This window comes from Rhipicephalus microplus, chromosome X, assembly GCF_043290135.1.
Source record: "Rhipicephalus microplus isolate Deutch F79 chromosome X, USDA_Rmic, whole genome shotgun sequence".
Lineage (NCBI taxonomy): Eukaryota > Metazoa > Arthropoda > Arachnida > Ixodida > Ixodidae > Rhipicephalus > Rhipicephalus microplus.
The window spans coordinates 434,184,548-434,202,976 of NC_134710.1; the positions used below are offsets into that span (position 1 = coordinate 434,184,548).

An 18,429-nucleotide genomic window follows, 5' to 3' on the forward strand; every position below is an offset into this window, starting at 1 on the left:
AGAAAGACTGTGCGAGATGTGAAGGTAAAGTTATTTGTGGGTCATACTTTACACGCATGTTTTTATATTAACGTGCACGATATTGATTGATATGTGGGGTTCAACGTCCCAAAACCACCATTTGATTATAGGAGACGTCGTAGGGGAGGGCTACGGAAGTTTCGACCACCTTGGGTTCTTTAACGTGCACCCGAATCTGAGCACACGGGCCTACAACATTTGCGCCTCTATCGGAAATGCAGCCGCCGCCGCCGGGATTCGCACCCGCGACCTGCGGGTCAGTAGCCGAGTACCTTAGCCACTAGACCACCACGGCGGGCATATTAACGCGCACGTACATTTCATATGCGTGCATCTTCATCTTCTGTCACTTGTGTCTAACTATTTTTACAATAGTAATGTACGTGCAGCCGTGGGAACACAACAGGCAGAAGGGAGCATGCGTTGGCGTCTGCAATGCCTGTTATCTATCGCTTTCATCGGAGGAGCTCCTCAAGAAGTGAACAAGATTTGACAACGAGACTGGACTTGTACAGTTCACCATGAATTCACTTTTTTAAAAGAATGAAGAAACGTCATGTGCATGTAGAAAAATAAAAGATTTTTATGTCTCACTTTTGTCTTTCTTTTTTTGCCGTGACTGCGAAAGCAGTTAACTATGAGTGGCTAACTACTTTTTCGCGTGTTCTTTTCTGCGCTATTTGTTTTTCTCTGCGCAGAAAAACGGGCAAAAAGTGTATTAGGCCTGGCCGAAAATGAATAAAAAACAATGTTTGAACTGGGGATGAAAAGTTCATCCGAATAGAGTATTTCAGTGGATCAAACGTTCGTCCGGCGAGGTGCAACTGTAAGCACTAACGGTTGCCCAGTAAGGTGTAAACGTGGGGATTAACAGTTGCCCTGTAAGGTGCAAGTATAAGGACTAACTTTTAGTCATTTGAGGTGGATTGTGGTACTAACAATTACTCACTAAGGTGCAAATATGAGAACTACATGTTAGTTCCTTGAGCTCGTCTGTGGGAGCTAACTGTTAGACCCATGCCCTTAACCCTTAAAGAAATTAATGGTTGTGGCATTCCCATTAGTCATCAAAAGGACTAACCTCATGCCCTTTTAACACCCTTTTGCCTTAGAGTGTAGGTACAAAGCAGAAATGCGGGATTATGGGAAGAACTATTTTCCCTGACACACATGTGGTAAAAAATATATTGGAGTCATGCGACGCTCAAAGGGGTAGAATCGCCATACTGCAGCTAGCCGAACTAGCCGAAAAGCTAGCCTATCTTGCCAAAAAACAATCGATAGGTTAACCCACGAAGTTTTGGTACTGATACTCAAGCACGTTAATGTTGGTTGCATTACTCAGGGGGTGTTAAAATGACTTATGCACAGTGTACAGCCAGACTGATGAATTACAGACAACTTAGTGAGAGCATACCAGTTACCTGAGACTCCCGCTAAGGCTGTCCGACATCATTTTTACAAATCGAACTATATCTAGAACATTTTTGTCGAAAAATCCTCTCGTGTATCAACATCCAAGAATTTGATTCTGTGATAATGAAATCAAAGTTTTGGGATATGCAGACGACATAGCTTTGCTATGTACAGACAAAAAAGTGTACAAAAACGGTGGAAGAAACTATAGCATTTTGTTAATCTACGGGTAGTGCGGTTAATTGGGCAAAAAGCCTTGGCATCTGGTATGGAGACTGACCAACAAAGCCACAACTGTATTGTAACATGCAATGACCCTATTCACCAAACGCACATATTGGTGTTCCTTTGCAACATCACAAGTTAACTACAAAGTGTTAGATCGAAAAATCTAAAAGGGTAAAAAAGAAAACTCAGAAATGGGGCGGTCATACGTTCTGAATATTTGCAAGAGCAAACATGTGGAATACTTTTCTAGTCACTGAAATATTTTACGTCCTGCAAGTATTATGTATGACAACAATGTCGGTGCAGAAACTACGCAAAGTGTTTGCTGTTTATAGTCGGGGCTCGAGTTGGGAGCGCACGAGTCGTAGCAATTTGTTTCAGAGAGTGAAGCACGGGGGACCTGGCATATGTCATCTTTGCCTGAAAGAAGTGGTTTCAAGGTTTATGTTTCTCCGCGACCAAGACAACGCTTCTTTAAGAACAAATGTTTCAAAGTTACCAGCTCAACCGCATCCTAGACTAGGTTGTGTTAACAAGTGTTATGAAACCTGACCCACTACCAGTGGCTTCCTACAGATCACTTAAAGCACATTTTTCCGTTGATTGGCGTGCATTATTCCTAAAGTAAAGCTGAATAAGGACCTCTTTCATGTATTTCCACCTACGCGCGTATATAGATCAAAATACCTATTAGGCTCAGAACGCAATGTTCTGAAAAGGGTTAGAGCAAAGCCTGTGCGAAGTTCGGCAAGAACGTTCTCTTTCCAATTGCACACAGAAAGGCTCCCTGTGGAACCGTGGTTTCAAAGTAAAGGCAATTTTGTTCCCTATGTCAACTAACTGCATATAATGCAGGAAAGCTGAAGTTATAGACTATTGCTTTCTCGACTGTCTTGGTGTAACATTTTTGTGGTACATCCTTCAACGGACAATGAAAGAATACTTTCCCTTAACACCTTTTGGCATACAATTTATACTCTGTGATAATACATAGAGCCTTCCTAGTGATATGATCATGCCGTTATGTATGCTTGCACTGTGGAAGGCTCACATGGCTGTACGACATGATGTTAATGCGCGTTTTGCGCGACAGTACTTCATAGAAACTGTTATGTATATGAAAGATGTGTTGAACATGCAGAGAATATTTCTGATTGGATCAGCACGTTGGAGGAATGGGCTTATCTTAAGCCTTTTTAAACCTACACCGTGTATAAGACTAGCTCGTGTATTTTACCATTTTGTGTTTGCTCTGGGTTTATGAATAAAATGTAATAAAAAAACAGTCGTGGCCGAGTGATTAGGTCAATAGTTCTGAAAACCATTGGCTTCTTCCCGTGCAGGTTCGAATCCTTCCGACTGCATTTCCTCGTTTTATTTTTCTCTTTTCCACCTAGTCGACCATGTTCAGAGTGAAATAGGAGTCGACGCCGTCGCCGCATTTGAGGCTGCAGTAGTTCTCAATTTTACTTCCTTAGAAAATAGCGCGGATAAACGTTAGGACAAAGAAGGTAACGTCACTGTGAAACCTCATTCTTCAAGAAGGAGACCAACAAAAAATTCCATTTTATCTCCTCTCGAATGTTTTCTTTTTACTTGTTTCCGAGGCTGTTTGCACTGCCTTCAGTTAGGGCGGACATGCATTGGACTGTGCAGGGGAATTAAGTGTGTTCTCACACTAAAGTGCAAGTTTCAAAGAATGCTCATTAAATTCATGAACGCACTAATCAATTATTTATTTATTCGTCTCGTCGACTGCTATACGTTGTACGGAATGCTGCAGAATACACTTCAAACCAATAGGCTCGGGTTCACACAGTACTTCGACCACATTATTACTTCGCTTATGTAGTTTTACCATGGAATCAATACAACGCTAAAGCAAGAGCCTGCAAGCCCTCGATGCGGTTGATCGGCCCCTCATGCACACTCACTATACCCTTTAAGATAAGGAATCAGGCAGGTGCGGTGTGCCTTAACGCACGAAATTAAACAAAGTGTTGAGAAAACCAAGAGAAAAAAAGTAACAGGGATAAATAACGCGAAATTTCTCAAGAGGCCACTACCAAACGAGATAAAGAGCCTTTCGACCCATCTACCCCCGAGCAGCGGTGGCCATTGCGAGAAGGAAAAAAACCATCGCACTCTTGCGCACACGGAGGAATAAAAGCATGTAAGAAAAGAAAAAAAACAACAGCATATATACGGAAGTCTTGATGGTGAGTGGGGTTGAGCATCCGTCCATTCATTCATTCGTGCAAGTGTCCGATCGCGCTAGAGAATGCAGACGGCGCGTGCCTAGCACCGACGAAACGTGAGCCAAGGACGCCGAGTGCAAGCGTCGTCAACGCACCCGCCGTTCTGCTCCGTCGATGGCCTACCAACAATCCGCTACATACGACGACTATCCAGGAAAGTAAGATTGGCACTTTTTCGCACACTAGGCCTTCCTTAATAGGCAAAGCATTACCAACGCCGACGTCATCTAGTTAGTGCGTGTGGACACCGGTGGTTTCGCATAGTCTTTTAGGAGTGAGCGTTTCATGACCCCGTTAATAGCTGAACAAAAAATACTATTGTAATGGGTTAGAGCGTTCCGTGACCCACTCGTTTGATATTCGCATTATGTGACGACTGCTTGTTATTTCGCTATTTGAAAACGCTTTATAAGTCGCATTTTAAAAACCAAGAGAGCGTCGGGCACTTTCTTTGCGAGAGTACTTTCTTGTCCATATTTCACTGTCTTATCCAGAGTATATCACCTCTTGTTGAGGCAGAGTGCAGTGATTCCCCCAGAACGGGCGAAAGCACTCCCCCTAAACAGAGTAACATAATGCTCCTCGAAGCAGAGTAACATGACCCTACTGAAGAGAGTAGCAGTACACCTCACAAAATAACTAGCACTAATTGAGCCGAAATTGGGGTTTTTATTTGTTTTTCACAAATTTTCGCGCGCGCAGATTGTCAGGATTGGTAGATACAAACACTGTGAAAAAAAATTTAAATGAAAAGGTAAAAAAATTGCGAAGTGGAACTCGGAATTTCGACCTCTATATAGACGCACTGCACATCGCGAGCCCGAGATGGTACCTATTCCTCACTAAAAGACAGTGTTCTAGAGTACAACCCTTTTGTCATAAGCAATGTTTGTGATCTCTCTGCATTTTCTTGTTCGATTGATTGATTGATATGTGGGGTTTAACGTCCCAAAACCACCAAATGATTAGGAGAGACGCCGTAGTGGAGGACTCCGGAAATTTCGATCACCTGGGGTTCTTTAACCTGCACCCAAATCTGAGCACACTGGCCTACATTTCCGCCTCCATCGGAAATGTAGCCGCCGCAGCCGGGATTCGATCCCGCGACCTGCGGGTCAGCAGCCGAGTACCTTAGCCACTAGACCACCGCGGCGGGGCTGCACTTTCTTGTTCAAAAGTGTAAACTTGAGGGTCTGCGCTTTTATGAAAACCAGCTGTACTGCTGGTAACGTGTTTAATGTGTTTCATTCATGCTTCGTGAGGTCAATGCCTATCTGACACGTTTTGTTTTACACTAGAAAAAGAAGATTAGCCCAAAAGAATATATGAACGGCATTTCCACTTGCTAAGCATTTAGTCATTTTTGCGAAACATCGTGTTTCTGGAGTGTACATCAAACAATTGAGCATTTTTTTCACCCCCTTGGACATATTTTCAGTCATTTTTAATCACGTTCTACGACTAAAGCCACAACTGTAGCCGTACCATACGCTATGTTTACGACAGCATCCCCGTGTGCGATGGTCATAGCGAAAAACATGTAGATTATTATAAGAATACTGTCATAGCCGCTTGCGTCGAGTTTCGATCGTGACCGATTGAATAAAATAGTACTCGCTTATTTCACTATGCCCGACTGCTTTCCCGACATCAAGGATGTCGAAGGCAAGTTTGATAACAAGACCCAAGCACCGGCGTGGCTCAGTGGTAGAGTACTGGGATGGTACCCAGTGGACCCGGGTGCGAGCCTAACTTTGTCATTGGTTGAAGGTATTTTTTTCTGACTTCCCGTGTTGTGATTACAGACAACAGTGGAGGAGGCAGCGGAGAAATAGGGCGCTGCGCAAGACTTGAGGTGTGATGTCAGAACAGCTTTCACTGTAAAAAAAAAAGCAACTTTCTTTCTCAGCATGTGGCGAAAAGTGCAAAGTCAAGATTATCAACTTCTTTTTGATTGATCGGTTGGTGGATTTGTGGGGTTTAACTTCGCAAAACGACCATAGGATTATGAGAGAAGCCGTAGTGGAGGGCTCCAGAAAATTCGACCACTCTGGGTTGTTTACCATTCACCCAAATCTGCGCACGCGTGTCTATACTATACTTGCCTCCATCGGAATTGCAGCTGCCGCAGGCGGGATGCGATGCCGCAACCTGTGGTTCACCAGCCGAGTAACTTAGCCAATAAAACACCACAGTGGGTCCAGCAACTTTTGTCCTGCGGCATTCAGATTTCGCGCATTTTCGGAATTTTCGACCGGATAACGAGCAGGAACATTAAGTATTCACGTTACGCTCATGAAATGCGAAATTCATTGACTTTGATGGTACATTAAATTACCGATAAGTCTCGGTAAATAACTCAACGAACAGTTATGCCTGAGGCTTTCGAAGTGCGTAGGAGCATAACAGCGCACTCTTCGCAAAATTCGTGTTATGTGATGCAAGGATGTCACTTCACTGTTCTAAAGCGATTCATTACGCATGTGAACGCAAATTTATACCCGTTATGCAGCCTGCACAAAGCCAGTTTAAAGATCTGTTTTCCCATTATCGCGTAGCTTTTTGGTACAGTACTCGATAGCCACGCAATAGGCTCGGGTGATTCGACTCTCGAGTGCGGCACACATGTTTCTTTTTAAGTAGGTTCTTCTTTTTTTTAATTTTGTGTGATAGTGGCCACGAACACCGCTGGTGGCGAACATCTATACAGCGCCAGAATCGGCCCTTGTGGTCTGATAAGAGCTTTCGCTGTAAAATTCAGCGAATTAGAAAACCGCACCTTTTTAGCCAAGTCACTGGCCAAAAAATATATTTCCTTTGCATTAAGATAAGTAATCAGGCTCCGTTTAAAGAGATAATTATGCGCAACAAAGAACAGTGCACTTATTTTTTAGCGTGTACTGCTCGGCCCACTGCTAGGGGAAACACGCGAGCGCGTGACTCATGCTCCGCACAGCGCCAGGGATGTCAAGCGGCGAAAAGCAACCGCATGCGCAGAACATCGAAGGAACGGTGCATGGCGACCGTCGTCTGCTTGCGAACCACCCGTTCGCTTTGCTTGTGCGCACCGGCGTTGCTATGACAGTGCCATTCATTCACATGCGAAGAGATGCGAAAGTTTTATGTGACACATAATATCTCCCACCGATCATGGAAAACAAAAACTAGAATATTTATTCCAGCTTTTCAGGATCAGGAAATCAGAGTAAAAAATGATGAGCACAAAAATTATTTGCGCTGTATGCCTAGTAGCACGTAAAGTCTCCAGTCGCGTTTAGCACATCCCTCATTCTCCGGGGCAGGGATTGATAAAGCTCAGCCGTGAGCGTCCTGTCCATTCTCAAACGATTCCACTCATCTTGAACCGTTTTCCACAGTGTTTCAGCTGACGCCCCATCGATTCCTCGGCGTGCTAAGGCTGCTTTGATTATGCCCCACACATTTTTTAATATGTTTATTTCAGGCGACTGCAGTGGCCACTCCAGGACAGTAACACCTTTGTTTTCCAGCAGCTTCCTTGCTTTCTTCGATGTATGAATGGGTGGCTTGTCCCATTGAAATATGAAATCATCATCATGAAAGATGTCACTGGTGAGGTGTAGGAGTGCCACATTTTCCAACAGGTCACAGTACTTGTCTGCCGTAAACTTCCCTTGGATTCCGAAAAGGGGTACGAGACCTTGGCTTGCGATGCATCCCCACGCCACAACACTTCTTCCGCTCGCAGTCACTCGCTGCACATAATCTGGTTTGTAGCTGGAAGGTAGAAGAAACGAGTTCAGCTGCTGTTCCATCAGCTCATTGAAACGACAGAAACAATTTGGCTACAGCGATTTGCATTGAAAGGTAGGATTGTATTACTCTAGGAATTTAAAGTGACTATGTCGATACTTCGATACTTCAATACTATGTCGACATCTTCGATACTTCGATCCCAAGATTAGCATGAATTTCTTGAAATGAATCAGTTGGCTTGAAAGCGACAAACACAACTATTTCACAATCTTTCTGCTCACTCGTTACACGCAAGCTAGGCTTACGAGGAGCATCCTTGATTCGGTGCTCATCTCTGAACGCCTGTACGATCTTGTTGACAGTCTTCAGCGGTAGATTAGTCATAGATGAAACTGCACGCTGGGTGTAGCCTTGCAGAGATACTTCGGTGATTTGCCTCCTTTGTGGTCGGGAACCCTAGCCATTCTGTATTCTTCTAATTTCCGGCAGCTAAAGCCTGTTCACGAACATTCCCTTCCCTTCTGGCATTTTAGAAGAAAGGACCATTATCTTGGATTGCTTCTTCTATATATACAGATTCTTGTTGCGTGCAAACGCCACGCGCAGGCAAAGCGAAGGGGTGGTACGGAAGCAGACGACGGTGGCCATGCACCACCCCTTCGCACTTCTGCGCATGGGGCTGCTTTTCGCCGCTTGACATGCATGGCGTTGCGCGAAGCGCTGGCCACGCACTCGCGTGTTCCCCCTGAAAGTGGGCCGAGCTGTATACTACAACCGAAGGACCACTCAGCAGCTGGTAAAACTGGTAAACGCTTTTTACCAGTTTACCAGTCATTGTAGTATTCCGATGGCTGTGATGGTAGAACTGCAGACCTGGTGCACACATAAAGATGATCCACAGGCACCCGCACGCATATATGAACAGTGTTAAGAAAATTCGCGAAGAACAGCTGGATTAGCTTTGAATTTGACTGGCAATAATTTGCTCCAATGCAGCGGCGACGTGAAAAAACACAAAATTTGCCTGAGCGTCATCTTCTCTGCAATGCATGGTTTCTTGCGGTGGCGGCGGCGTTGGAAAACAGTTTCGCTTCTCTGGTCCTGTAGGAACCATGTAAAGTTACTCTATGGTAGAAAAGGCTGCCGCACTATAGGCGAAGCTTGTATGTGGCGAGAAAAAAAATAGCTTTGCGTTTTTATATAACTTTTCACTCATTTGGGAATGTCACGCGCAGGTTTACGAGACGCAAAGTCAATGCTAGGGCGTGTATTTTCTCAAACTGACTTTTTCTGCCGTAAACATTTTCTGCCTCTGCAAAATATCCGCATGTGCTGGAAACTTCCTGTATTTCAAAGTTTCCAGGCTGTAAAGTATGGAGGGCATTGGCGAAAAAAAGGCCTCATATCTGCATGTTAATCTGCAAATGTTATCGTCCAAAGACGATAGTCTTGCGTCCGGAGAGATTGAACGAAGCCTTTATTTGATGTTCTGCGCAAGGAAATCGGTGAATGGTGTTCTGGAGGCACTGCGTTAGAGTGCCTTGAGCGTGCAGCGGAATCAAACGAGTGCACCAAGTCGCGTCACACGTGAGACATGAGCGCTATCTGGCAGTTATCTTGGAAAACAGGTGCGCGTGCCCTACGCGCCCGTCTCTGAGGTGACAAGGTGTAGAACGCAAGGCGACGGGTAGGTGCCACCATCGTGTCATCTTAGCAAAGCGTTGGAAACACTTACCTTTTCGTGCAAGCGTTGCATGGTCAGCGCCGCGTGATAAACGCCACGGTCCTTAGAATAACATATGTATGCCTTTTCTAGTAAAATACGCACATTCAGGATATCTACGTGTTGTTATGGTGCCTCAGATATGCGCGATAATTGATTTTTAATTGACAATTGCACTAAAATGAACGCTGAACCTTGAGCAACATTGGTGGGTGCTGCGGATGGGGTCGGCAGTTTTGGCTATCGGCTGGAGCCATTTGAAGTGCCAGGTACCGTTAAGAGTGGGCAAACCGACCAATGGACAGACATACAGACCAAAAATTTTGCGTCGATGGAGTCCGAGAAAGACTATCGTCTTTAGAAAAAACGCCAGGCTAGTGCGGAACGCGCAACACAGTCCCAGTGAAAGCTAGTTGAGCGGCGTTTCAGAGCCTTGCCTAAACACTCATTGGGTAACTGCTGCAAGCACACTTGCTTTATGCCCACAACCGCATTAAAAATAAAAAGGGTAGTAAGCCGGCATTTACTAAGATAATTTTTTGTGATTCCACTGAGAAGGGTGGTGTTGGCTAAACTATTGCGAGAAATTTTGTGCCAGTTGTTCATGCAGTGGCTGATGACGATGAGGAAGTTGGAGCATCGAACGACCCACTTGTTACTCTATTCGCATTGTGCAGCGACTGCTTGTTCTTTCGCTGTTTAAAACGATTTATAAATCGTAATGACGCCACGGAATTCCCGACATTAAGCATGCCTAAGAGAAGTTTGCCAACAAGTCCCAAGAAAAAGAAGAAGAATTGGCTGCCTGCTGAGAACAGCATATTGTTCCATTCCTGCACACCTCCATGCCTCTCTCTCAACGGACTTCACAACAACGTACGATCCTTCAACACGTCGCGATTTAAGATAAGGTCGAAGGCAAAGAAGTTTAAGCCTGATTTTCTTAGTCTCCTGATTTAGAGCACCATGCGCTTCAGCCATTTTACACGGAGCTCACCACAAGTAATGAGTGTCTGGTTCGCCATACTGCTTGCACACGTAACCATCCATACATGGCTCATTTGATACTGGCCAAATCCTGCGAAGTCCACTGTGCTCAGCACTTCAAGCAGCGTGTCACAGAAATCTGGGGCATGGTACGGCCTACCACTCAAGTCGTCATGAAGGAAAACGGAATTCAAAACGTCGTTACTGGATGGAAGACGTGGCAGGACGAATTTATAGCTTGAGTCTTCATCATGAAACGGAGTCGATGACTGTCGGTCATTGGCCGATACGCATCTATGAAACGTTTACTTTGTGATTTGCATTATGTGTGTATGTTTTTACTGATATGCCACCCTGAAACTCGCTAAGCTACAGCATAACTCGGAAGCTTACAATCTTATGCAGATGTGATCTGCCATTCCATTGGCTAATCGTGGCTGCAATATTTTTTCTCAGTGGACGTATTTTATCGTGGAGGCATTATTGAATTATGGACTTTTTTGCAAGTAGACAAACTGTGATTTTCTTTTTAGAATGTGCAATTGCGGCCGGCAGTTCTGCATACAGGAGAGCATTACGTCTTTGTGCTTTTATTTAAAGTTTTGTCTATTTCATTGCATTGATTGATCTACAAAGTATAAAAAATATCACAAAATTTAGCCTACATTGGTTTCTTTCGCGTATGGGACCCATCATGGACATCATTGCCACGAACTGCACCTATTTTACGTAAGGAACTTCCCCAGCCCCTGCACTACTCTTCATAGAGTCCTTAATACTGTTTTTTTGCTTTGTTTCTGTGTTCTTCAGGATTTTTTAATTTGGCATGTGATTGCATTCCTGTGAAGAAGGCAGTCAATGCAATAAGCATGCTTTTCACATTCTTAAAAAATTAACATCAACACCATTTGAATGTGGAACAATAACAAGCTGATTCATAAAACAATAAGTTGCTTGCCCATATTTATGTCACAAAGGAGCAGCACGCACTCCTGAAGAAAATCTAATTATGCATAACTGTATGACTCGCAGGTTAAAATGCACGTCTTTTCAACCCTGCGCGTTGTGATAAAGTTTTGTTTCTGAAGGGGTGGAGCAGGAGGGGAAGACCTGCAGCAGACTGTACATTGTTTAGAAAAAAACCTATGCTTTCATTACTTATTTTAGATAAGAAGACACACTCCCCTTTATTCAAACAGATAAGCAGCGCACTCAAAAACACTTTTAGGCTTAAAATTAGGCTGCTACTATGTTTATTGCAGCACAAACTTGCTTCGAACAATGCGTCTTTACGATGAGCCAAGCCAGCACAAATGCGCTGCCTTTCGGTTGTAGCGAATGGAACTCAAGTCATGCAGCGTTCGTGAATACAACGCAGGACAAGCAGAATAGTGAACAGAAGCACACAGTGTCCGCCATGTCTCGCCTGCAGCGCCATTTATGTCGAATGAAGTAGTACCTGCATCACTGATTCCATCGTTCAATGAGCACGATGTCTGTATAGCATTTCCGTTGTTGACATTAAACAGCTAGTGCACTGAAGAGCACGATCGAACAAGCAGGACGCGCGCGTTTTAGCGCTCGTTGCCACGCCGACAATAAAAATGAGTATTTGCACAACATAGGGTGCTCGTGATTTAGGGATCTAAGCAACATAGGCAGAGGAACTCGTACTTACCAGTCTTTCCAAGCTCGCTTCCTATTTTGTTCCATAAGTCGTCCTCCAGCAAGCTGTCTTTGTGCTTTGGGTGGCATTTGTCGTACAAGACGGGGTGGTAGCGCACCAGTTCAATCAGAATTTCTTCCAGACACACGCTACTCGACTGCGACATGGCGAGCGAGTTGCACTTGGTCACCATTTCTTGAAATCACTCCACTAGCGCTCCTATTGGCTCGCGGTGAGCCAATTCGGCCGCAAAAATTGGTCTGAGAGCAGTCAGCCCGGAAGAGGCCTTTTCGGTGGATCTCGCCGCCGCCGAGTCTGATTCGGAGCACTTTTGACCGCAGAAATGATCAGTGTGGACGGGCCGTTACAGACGCTAAATTGTGCCGCAAGCTCCGAAAAGTGACCACGCCGCTTGATATGATGTCGTTACTTGCAGCAAATGGAGAACCTGTGCTACCTATAGCCGCCTGCACTGCCCGACTCACCATTGCGGAAGACCACCACATTGTTGAGTTTATCGTCCTTTCCTCCTGCTCTCATGACGCATACTTGGCTGGGATTTCCTATCGTATAATCACGCTATTTTAGATTGTGCCCGTTCCGAACTTTAACTTCTCCCGTTGTTTTACCAGCCCTACGACCACATGCATCAAGTCACACAGAAGCTAGTTCTAAAATAAGACACCGATATTCCACTGACAGCAGGTGTTTTGCTCCCTGTGGGCTCCAACAGCATGTGTGATGAAGTAGCATTCTTTGAGCCATGAAGCCTCTTTCTAAGTCGGAAACCACTTCTCCTTCCTTACTCAGCCCCCTCGATTTCTAATGGAGCAAGTACTTTCTGCCTCACCAATCTCTTTCCGTATACCATCGAACTGTTTAGAGGCGAATCGCTTGGGTGCGTACAGCCCATTTATAAGGGACAAATTTTTACCGTGCAGCAAGAATCATCCCAAAGTAACCTCGCCGCCCTCAGTGTTCTTAACCACTCTGACGTACAGGCTTCGAAAGTATTCTATTCAGCGATTGCAGACGGACTGTCACCATTTGAACGATCTGAACTCCTCCGACTGCTGGGCCAGTACTGCAAATTTTTCGATGTTGTTCAACCTGCACTTCTCTGCGTTTCTACCGCTCTTCATTTCATCAATACCGGCTCCCGTGCGCCACTTCAGCAACGACCATACCGTGTTTCTCCGGCAAAACCCCATGTTATTACCGAACCGGTGGACGGTATGCTGCAATGCGGCGTAATTCAACCTTCACAAAGTCCATGGGCCTCACCAGTTGTGCTCGTTAAAAAACGATGGTTCCATTCGCTTCTGCGAGGAGTACCTGCGCCTCAATAAGATCACTCGAAAAAACGCGTACCCTGTACACAGGATTGACGATGACCTTGATACTTTAGAGTGCACCAAGTTTTTTTATCGTTAGATTTGCGTTCAGGGTACTGGCAGGGGCCCCTTGTAGATGCCTATCGACCAAAAACAGCCTTCGTGACACCTGATGGTTTGTATGAGTTTAATGTCATGCTATTCGGCCTCTGCAATGCGCCTGCCACTTTCGAGTGCATGACGGACTCGCTTCTTCGAGATTTGAAGTGGCAAATATGTTTCTGCTATCTCGACGATATTGTAGTTTTTGCGTCAGACTTTTCAACACATCTCGAGCGCCTGAGATGCGTACTCACGTGCCTGAAAAATGCTCAGCTCCAACTCAACCTCGAGAAGTGCCACATCGCTGCTCGGCAACTAACGATTTTCGGTCACGTCGTCTCAAAGGACGGTATAGTTCAAGGCTCGGCTAAATTACGTGCTGTCGCCGACTTGCCCAAATCAAGGACTGTGAAACAGTTACGAGGCTTCGTGGGATTGTGCTCCGACTTTCGCTGGTTCATGCGCAGCTTCGCTATTATTGCGCCTTTGACAGAACTTCTAGGCAGGGCCACCGATATTTGGTCATGGTCTTCCGAATGTGACCAAGCCTTCTCTACCCTCCGTCGTCTCCTCATTTCACCACCAATATTGAGTCAGTAGCATCCTATGGCGGCAACTAAGGTTCACACCGTCGACAGTGCTGTCGGCCTCGGTGCGGCTCACGCACAAAGCAAAGCTGTATTCGCCGAGTATGCCGTCGCCTACGCCAGCGGAACTCTGACCAAGGCTGAATCGCACTACAGTGTCACCGAGAAGGAAAGCTTAGCGATCGTTTGGGTGCTTGTCAAGTTCCGCCCATACCTTTATGGCCGTACTTTTGATGTAGTAACGGACCCCTACACATTATGCTGGTTGTCTGCCCTCAAGGATCTATCGGGTCGTTTTGGTTGTTGGGCCTTTTGTCTGCAAGAATACGACATCCGCGTTGTATATCATCTGGCCACAAGCATACCGATGCTGATGCACTGTCGCGATCCCTCTATCCCCTGACATTGCATATATTTCCTCAGACAACACGTTGTCAGCTCTAGACATGGACACCATCTCTTCTGCACAACGCAATGACCCATGGATCCCTTCGTTTATTGACGCATTATCCGAGGCATTGACACTTCCGACCACTCGAACCCGGTGCCTCCAGACTCCGCACTTCAGTATTCGGTGTGGCCTTTTGTACCGGTGCAACTATTCAGCAGATGGTAGGAAATGGCTTCTAGTTATTCTCCGAACGCTGCGCTCTACAATCTGCGCTTCATTTCATTCCGACCCGCAATGTGCTTACGCCGGTGTCTTCAAGACCTATGAGCACCTACGGAAAAGGTATTACAGGTGTGGAATGTTTACCTTGGCCCGCCAGTTCATTCGCGGGTGCCACGAATGTCAGCGGCAGGAAAACCCACCGCATCCTTCAACAGGTACTTTTTTGCCACTTCCATGCCAAGACCACCCATTTGGTCGCGCTGGAATCGACCTCTACGTACTACTCCCATTGACAACAGCAGGCAACTGATGGACTATCATGGCTATGAATAATCTTCAACGGTATACGCTGAAACTGCTGCTCTCCCCTCAGCGACAGCCCAAGACGTTGAAATTTTAATACTCAATCGTTTTGTGCTTTGTCATGATCCTCCTCGCAAACTGCTCAGTGACTCCGGGTGTGTATTCCTCTCAGATGTAATCCAATCACTTTTTCAACAGTGCCTTATTCTATACCAGAAGAGTTCCACCTACAACCCACAAAAGAATGGTTTCAGTGAGCGATTTAATCGTACTTTGGGGCACATGCTCGTGATGCATGTCGCTTCTGATCAAACAAACTAAGACCACGTTCTTCCAATCTGACATACGCGTATAACTTCACTACGCAAGTCACTATGCGTTTTCCCATTTTTTGCTCCTGCATGGTCGCCAACCATCGCACACCATCGACACTTAGCTGCCATGTTAGGTTGGTTGGTTGGTAACAACTTTATTTGTAGTCCGGCAGAGCTTTTGCTGAGCGGCCCATAGGGCTCCTCTATGGGGACGTCAAAGCCTTACCTCACCGCCGCCTTGTGTGCCTGCTGAACGGCCCAGAGTTGGTCGCCGAGGATGGGACAGCGCAATGCAGTGGCCCACCACGGTGGAAGGGCTCTAGATGTAGCATCTTGTGGGTAGTGTGTACAATCCCAGAGCATAAGAGTTCGTGTAGCGACCTCAATAGGGAGATCTTGCATATGTTCCATACATAAATTGAGGTAGAATTTGTTAAACAGTGACGGGTTGGGGTACGTGTGCATCTGCAGTTGTCGTATAGGGCCGCTGCTTAGGTTAGGGGATACCATTTTTCACACATCACCCCCATCCCTTTCGAAGAGATATGAAAAGTTGCCTTGATGAAAGGACGAATCCAAACCTAAAACATGACAACTCTTTGTTGAACTATAGCAGCAGCATGGGGTGAGTATTCTTAGCATTGTCTCGTCTGAACAAGCGAGAAAAGGATCTACTTCCGAGCTTGGCAGCTTCATTCCGTAATCACCGCCTGTGTCGTACGCCTATCGGGTGACTCTGCGGTGGCACTGCTGTGTATAGAATTTCAGTGCAGCGTACAACATTGGTCACACCAAGTTGAATGGTAGGAAGGTGGAGATTGTGTAAAATTATGCGCAGATTGTGATGACACAAATAATTAAGCAAGTTGGATGGCATTTATCTTAGAAACAGTGCAACAGGCTGCATTTTCGATGGAGGCGGAAATGCTGAGGCCCGTGGGCTCAGATTTGGGTGCACGTTAATGAACTCAAGGTGGTAGAAAGGTCCGGAGCCATCTACTACGGTGTGTCTCATAATCATATAGTGGTTTTGGGAAGTTAAACTCCACATATCAATCAATAATTCAAGATGAATACACACCCCTTTCCTTGTCGTTTTCTTCGCAGTCTTTTTGCCTGAAGCTCAATTTGGTTACTTTTGCCCTATACACTCGGGAGTCATCCATTTTCGCCAGAGAGCGAAGGTTGCCGACACGCCTGGAGCTTCTGAACTTTCGTGTTTGTCACACGGCCACTTTAATTTGTGATTGGGCCTGCTTCCAATTGAATTGTTCCATCGCGGTCGGTCTACCTATAACACAAGCTGCAGAAAGGACCCAGCCACTGTTGAGAAATCGGATCCCGATCTGTCTCTATCGCGATCAGCGGCGTGCCGTTTGAAGTTGGCAAAAACTTTTCTTCGTGTAGAACGACAGCTTGCGTTTGATTTCAGTTTACGCTCACACCATAAATACGTTTAAAATTATGAGCTCAAAAATGTGACAGGGAGAAACATTTAGATTGTTTAGTACAAATTTCAGTGTCCTAATGCGAGTAAGTTTTCTTAGACAATTAATCCGCTTGTTTACAGACTTGTACCAAGGCCATGTTTACTTTGGAAAGTGGGTGTGCTGAATACGTGGTGCTCACCAAAAAAAGGAAAGAGGAACATATTGTCGTCAAGAGAACAGCAACCGTATTCGGCCTGTGCCTTCCAAAACTTTTCGAGTCGCACACTGAATAAAGCAGCATTCGTTTCAGCAAGGCAAATTAAAAAAAAATATCAATACCTTCTAGGTACTGTTTATTGAAGCGCGCTAGCAGACTTGAGATTTGGTTTCGTCACTTCCACAGTACTACCATAAAAAAAAACACTTTCCACAAGGATAGCCAAGCTGAGTATGATACTCCCACCTGTACATGAACAAAACACACCGCAGGTGAGCCTACTATTCAAGTTCGCCGTATGTACACGGACTCCCGTATTTTGCCGCAGCGACCTGGACATCATCCGAGGAGACCACAGATCAGACGTCCGTCTACGTCAAACGGGGCGGCGGACCTCCGCGAACTCCACCATTCGTGGCCAAGACCAGGGCCAGGCGAACGAAGAAGTGGCCGAAGGCACCCTCTACTACAAGCAGAAAGCAACCACCTTTATTTCCCACTCTGCCCCACATCTTGGAAACACTACTGCATGCTACCAAGGTGTTGTACTGCTAGAGATATACACATCTGCCCGTAAAGGGAACCATGAGTAGCATGTGAAGGAGCTCATGGGTCGACATAATGTTCCGTGTAGAGTTGTCATTAAACAGATACAAAAGGCAACTATAAGGTCGACGTTTATTGCTAAATAACGGTCCAAAAACCTCGTAGTGTTACTGTGTGTCATAGAAGGGTTTATTTTGAAATAAAATCCAGTTTTAGAGGTCCGCATCGGGTTACCGCACTTCAAATTAACCACCTAAAGAAACGGACAGATTCACGTCACTGTTGCCGTGCACATTGTAGCTCGGCTTTATGCGTGGTCGCTTACACTTGTAGCTGCAAAACAAAATCAGCGGAAGGCGCAGCAGCAACAACAGCCATTGATCGATTTCCTGCCAATGGCTCCGAGATGGCAGACGTGTTTTGGTTCAACTAGCCCTGCTAGATAGCACGACCTGTTTTGTGTTTATTTTCGAGAAAATAGAACTTTCTAACCACTTGCGCTTTTCCCTATAAGAACGTTTGGGTTTTTTTTCTTTCATATTATCAAACAGCAACGAACAAGCTGCGCTTTATTGTGTCTCTTGATGCATGGAAGGTTCTTTATTTTGTGCAGATAGATCGATTACTTTTGATTATTGTATGTGGTTTGTCTGACGTCATTGGGATCATTTTTAGAATCTATACTGCGGCACACGTATTCTTGTGATTTGAGCTTAATTTCTTGGTAAGTAGGTTTCTGATGTTGATATATTGTTGTTTTTGATGTTGCATTACATGGTGCTTTCACTCTGACGTAAACCGTTCCTTTACTTAAGTGCCCCTTAACGTTGCTTTTGGTTTACTCGCGGTGGCGTCTCCAGGAGAAGAGTCAGAGTGCACGCGGGTTATTTTAACTAGTTTGAACGAAGACGAAAAAGGTGCATTAATCCCGACAGGAGTTTTTTAAGAG

At 45.3% G+C, this 18,429-nt stretch overlaps 1 protein-coding gene across 2 annotated transcripts in view; it reads left to right on the forward strand.

Annotated features, from left to right (window-relative positions):
- Positions 1 to 3,932: 3,932 nt before the first annotated feature.
- Positions 3,933 to 18,429, forward strand: part of LOC119160900 (uncharacterized) — a 57,202-nt gene continuing 42,705 nt past the window's right edge. For both annotated transcript variants that reach the window (XM_075881884.1, XM_075881885.1), the window contains exons 1-2: positions 3,933 to 4,081; positions 17,263 to 17,474. In XM_075881884.1, the coding sequence (XP_075737999.1) occupies positions 4,038 to 4,081; positions 17,263 to 17,474 (256 nt within the window). In that variant the 5' untranslated portion in view covers positions 3,933 to 4,037. The remainder of the gene's footprint in view (positions 4,082 to 17,262; positions 17,475 to 18,429) is intronic.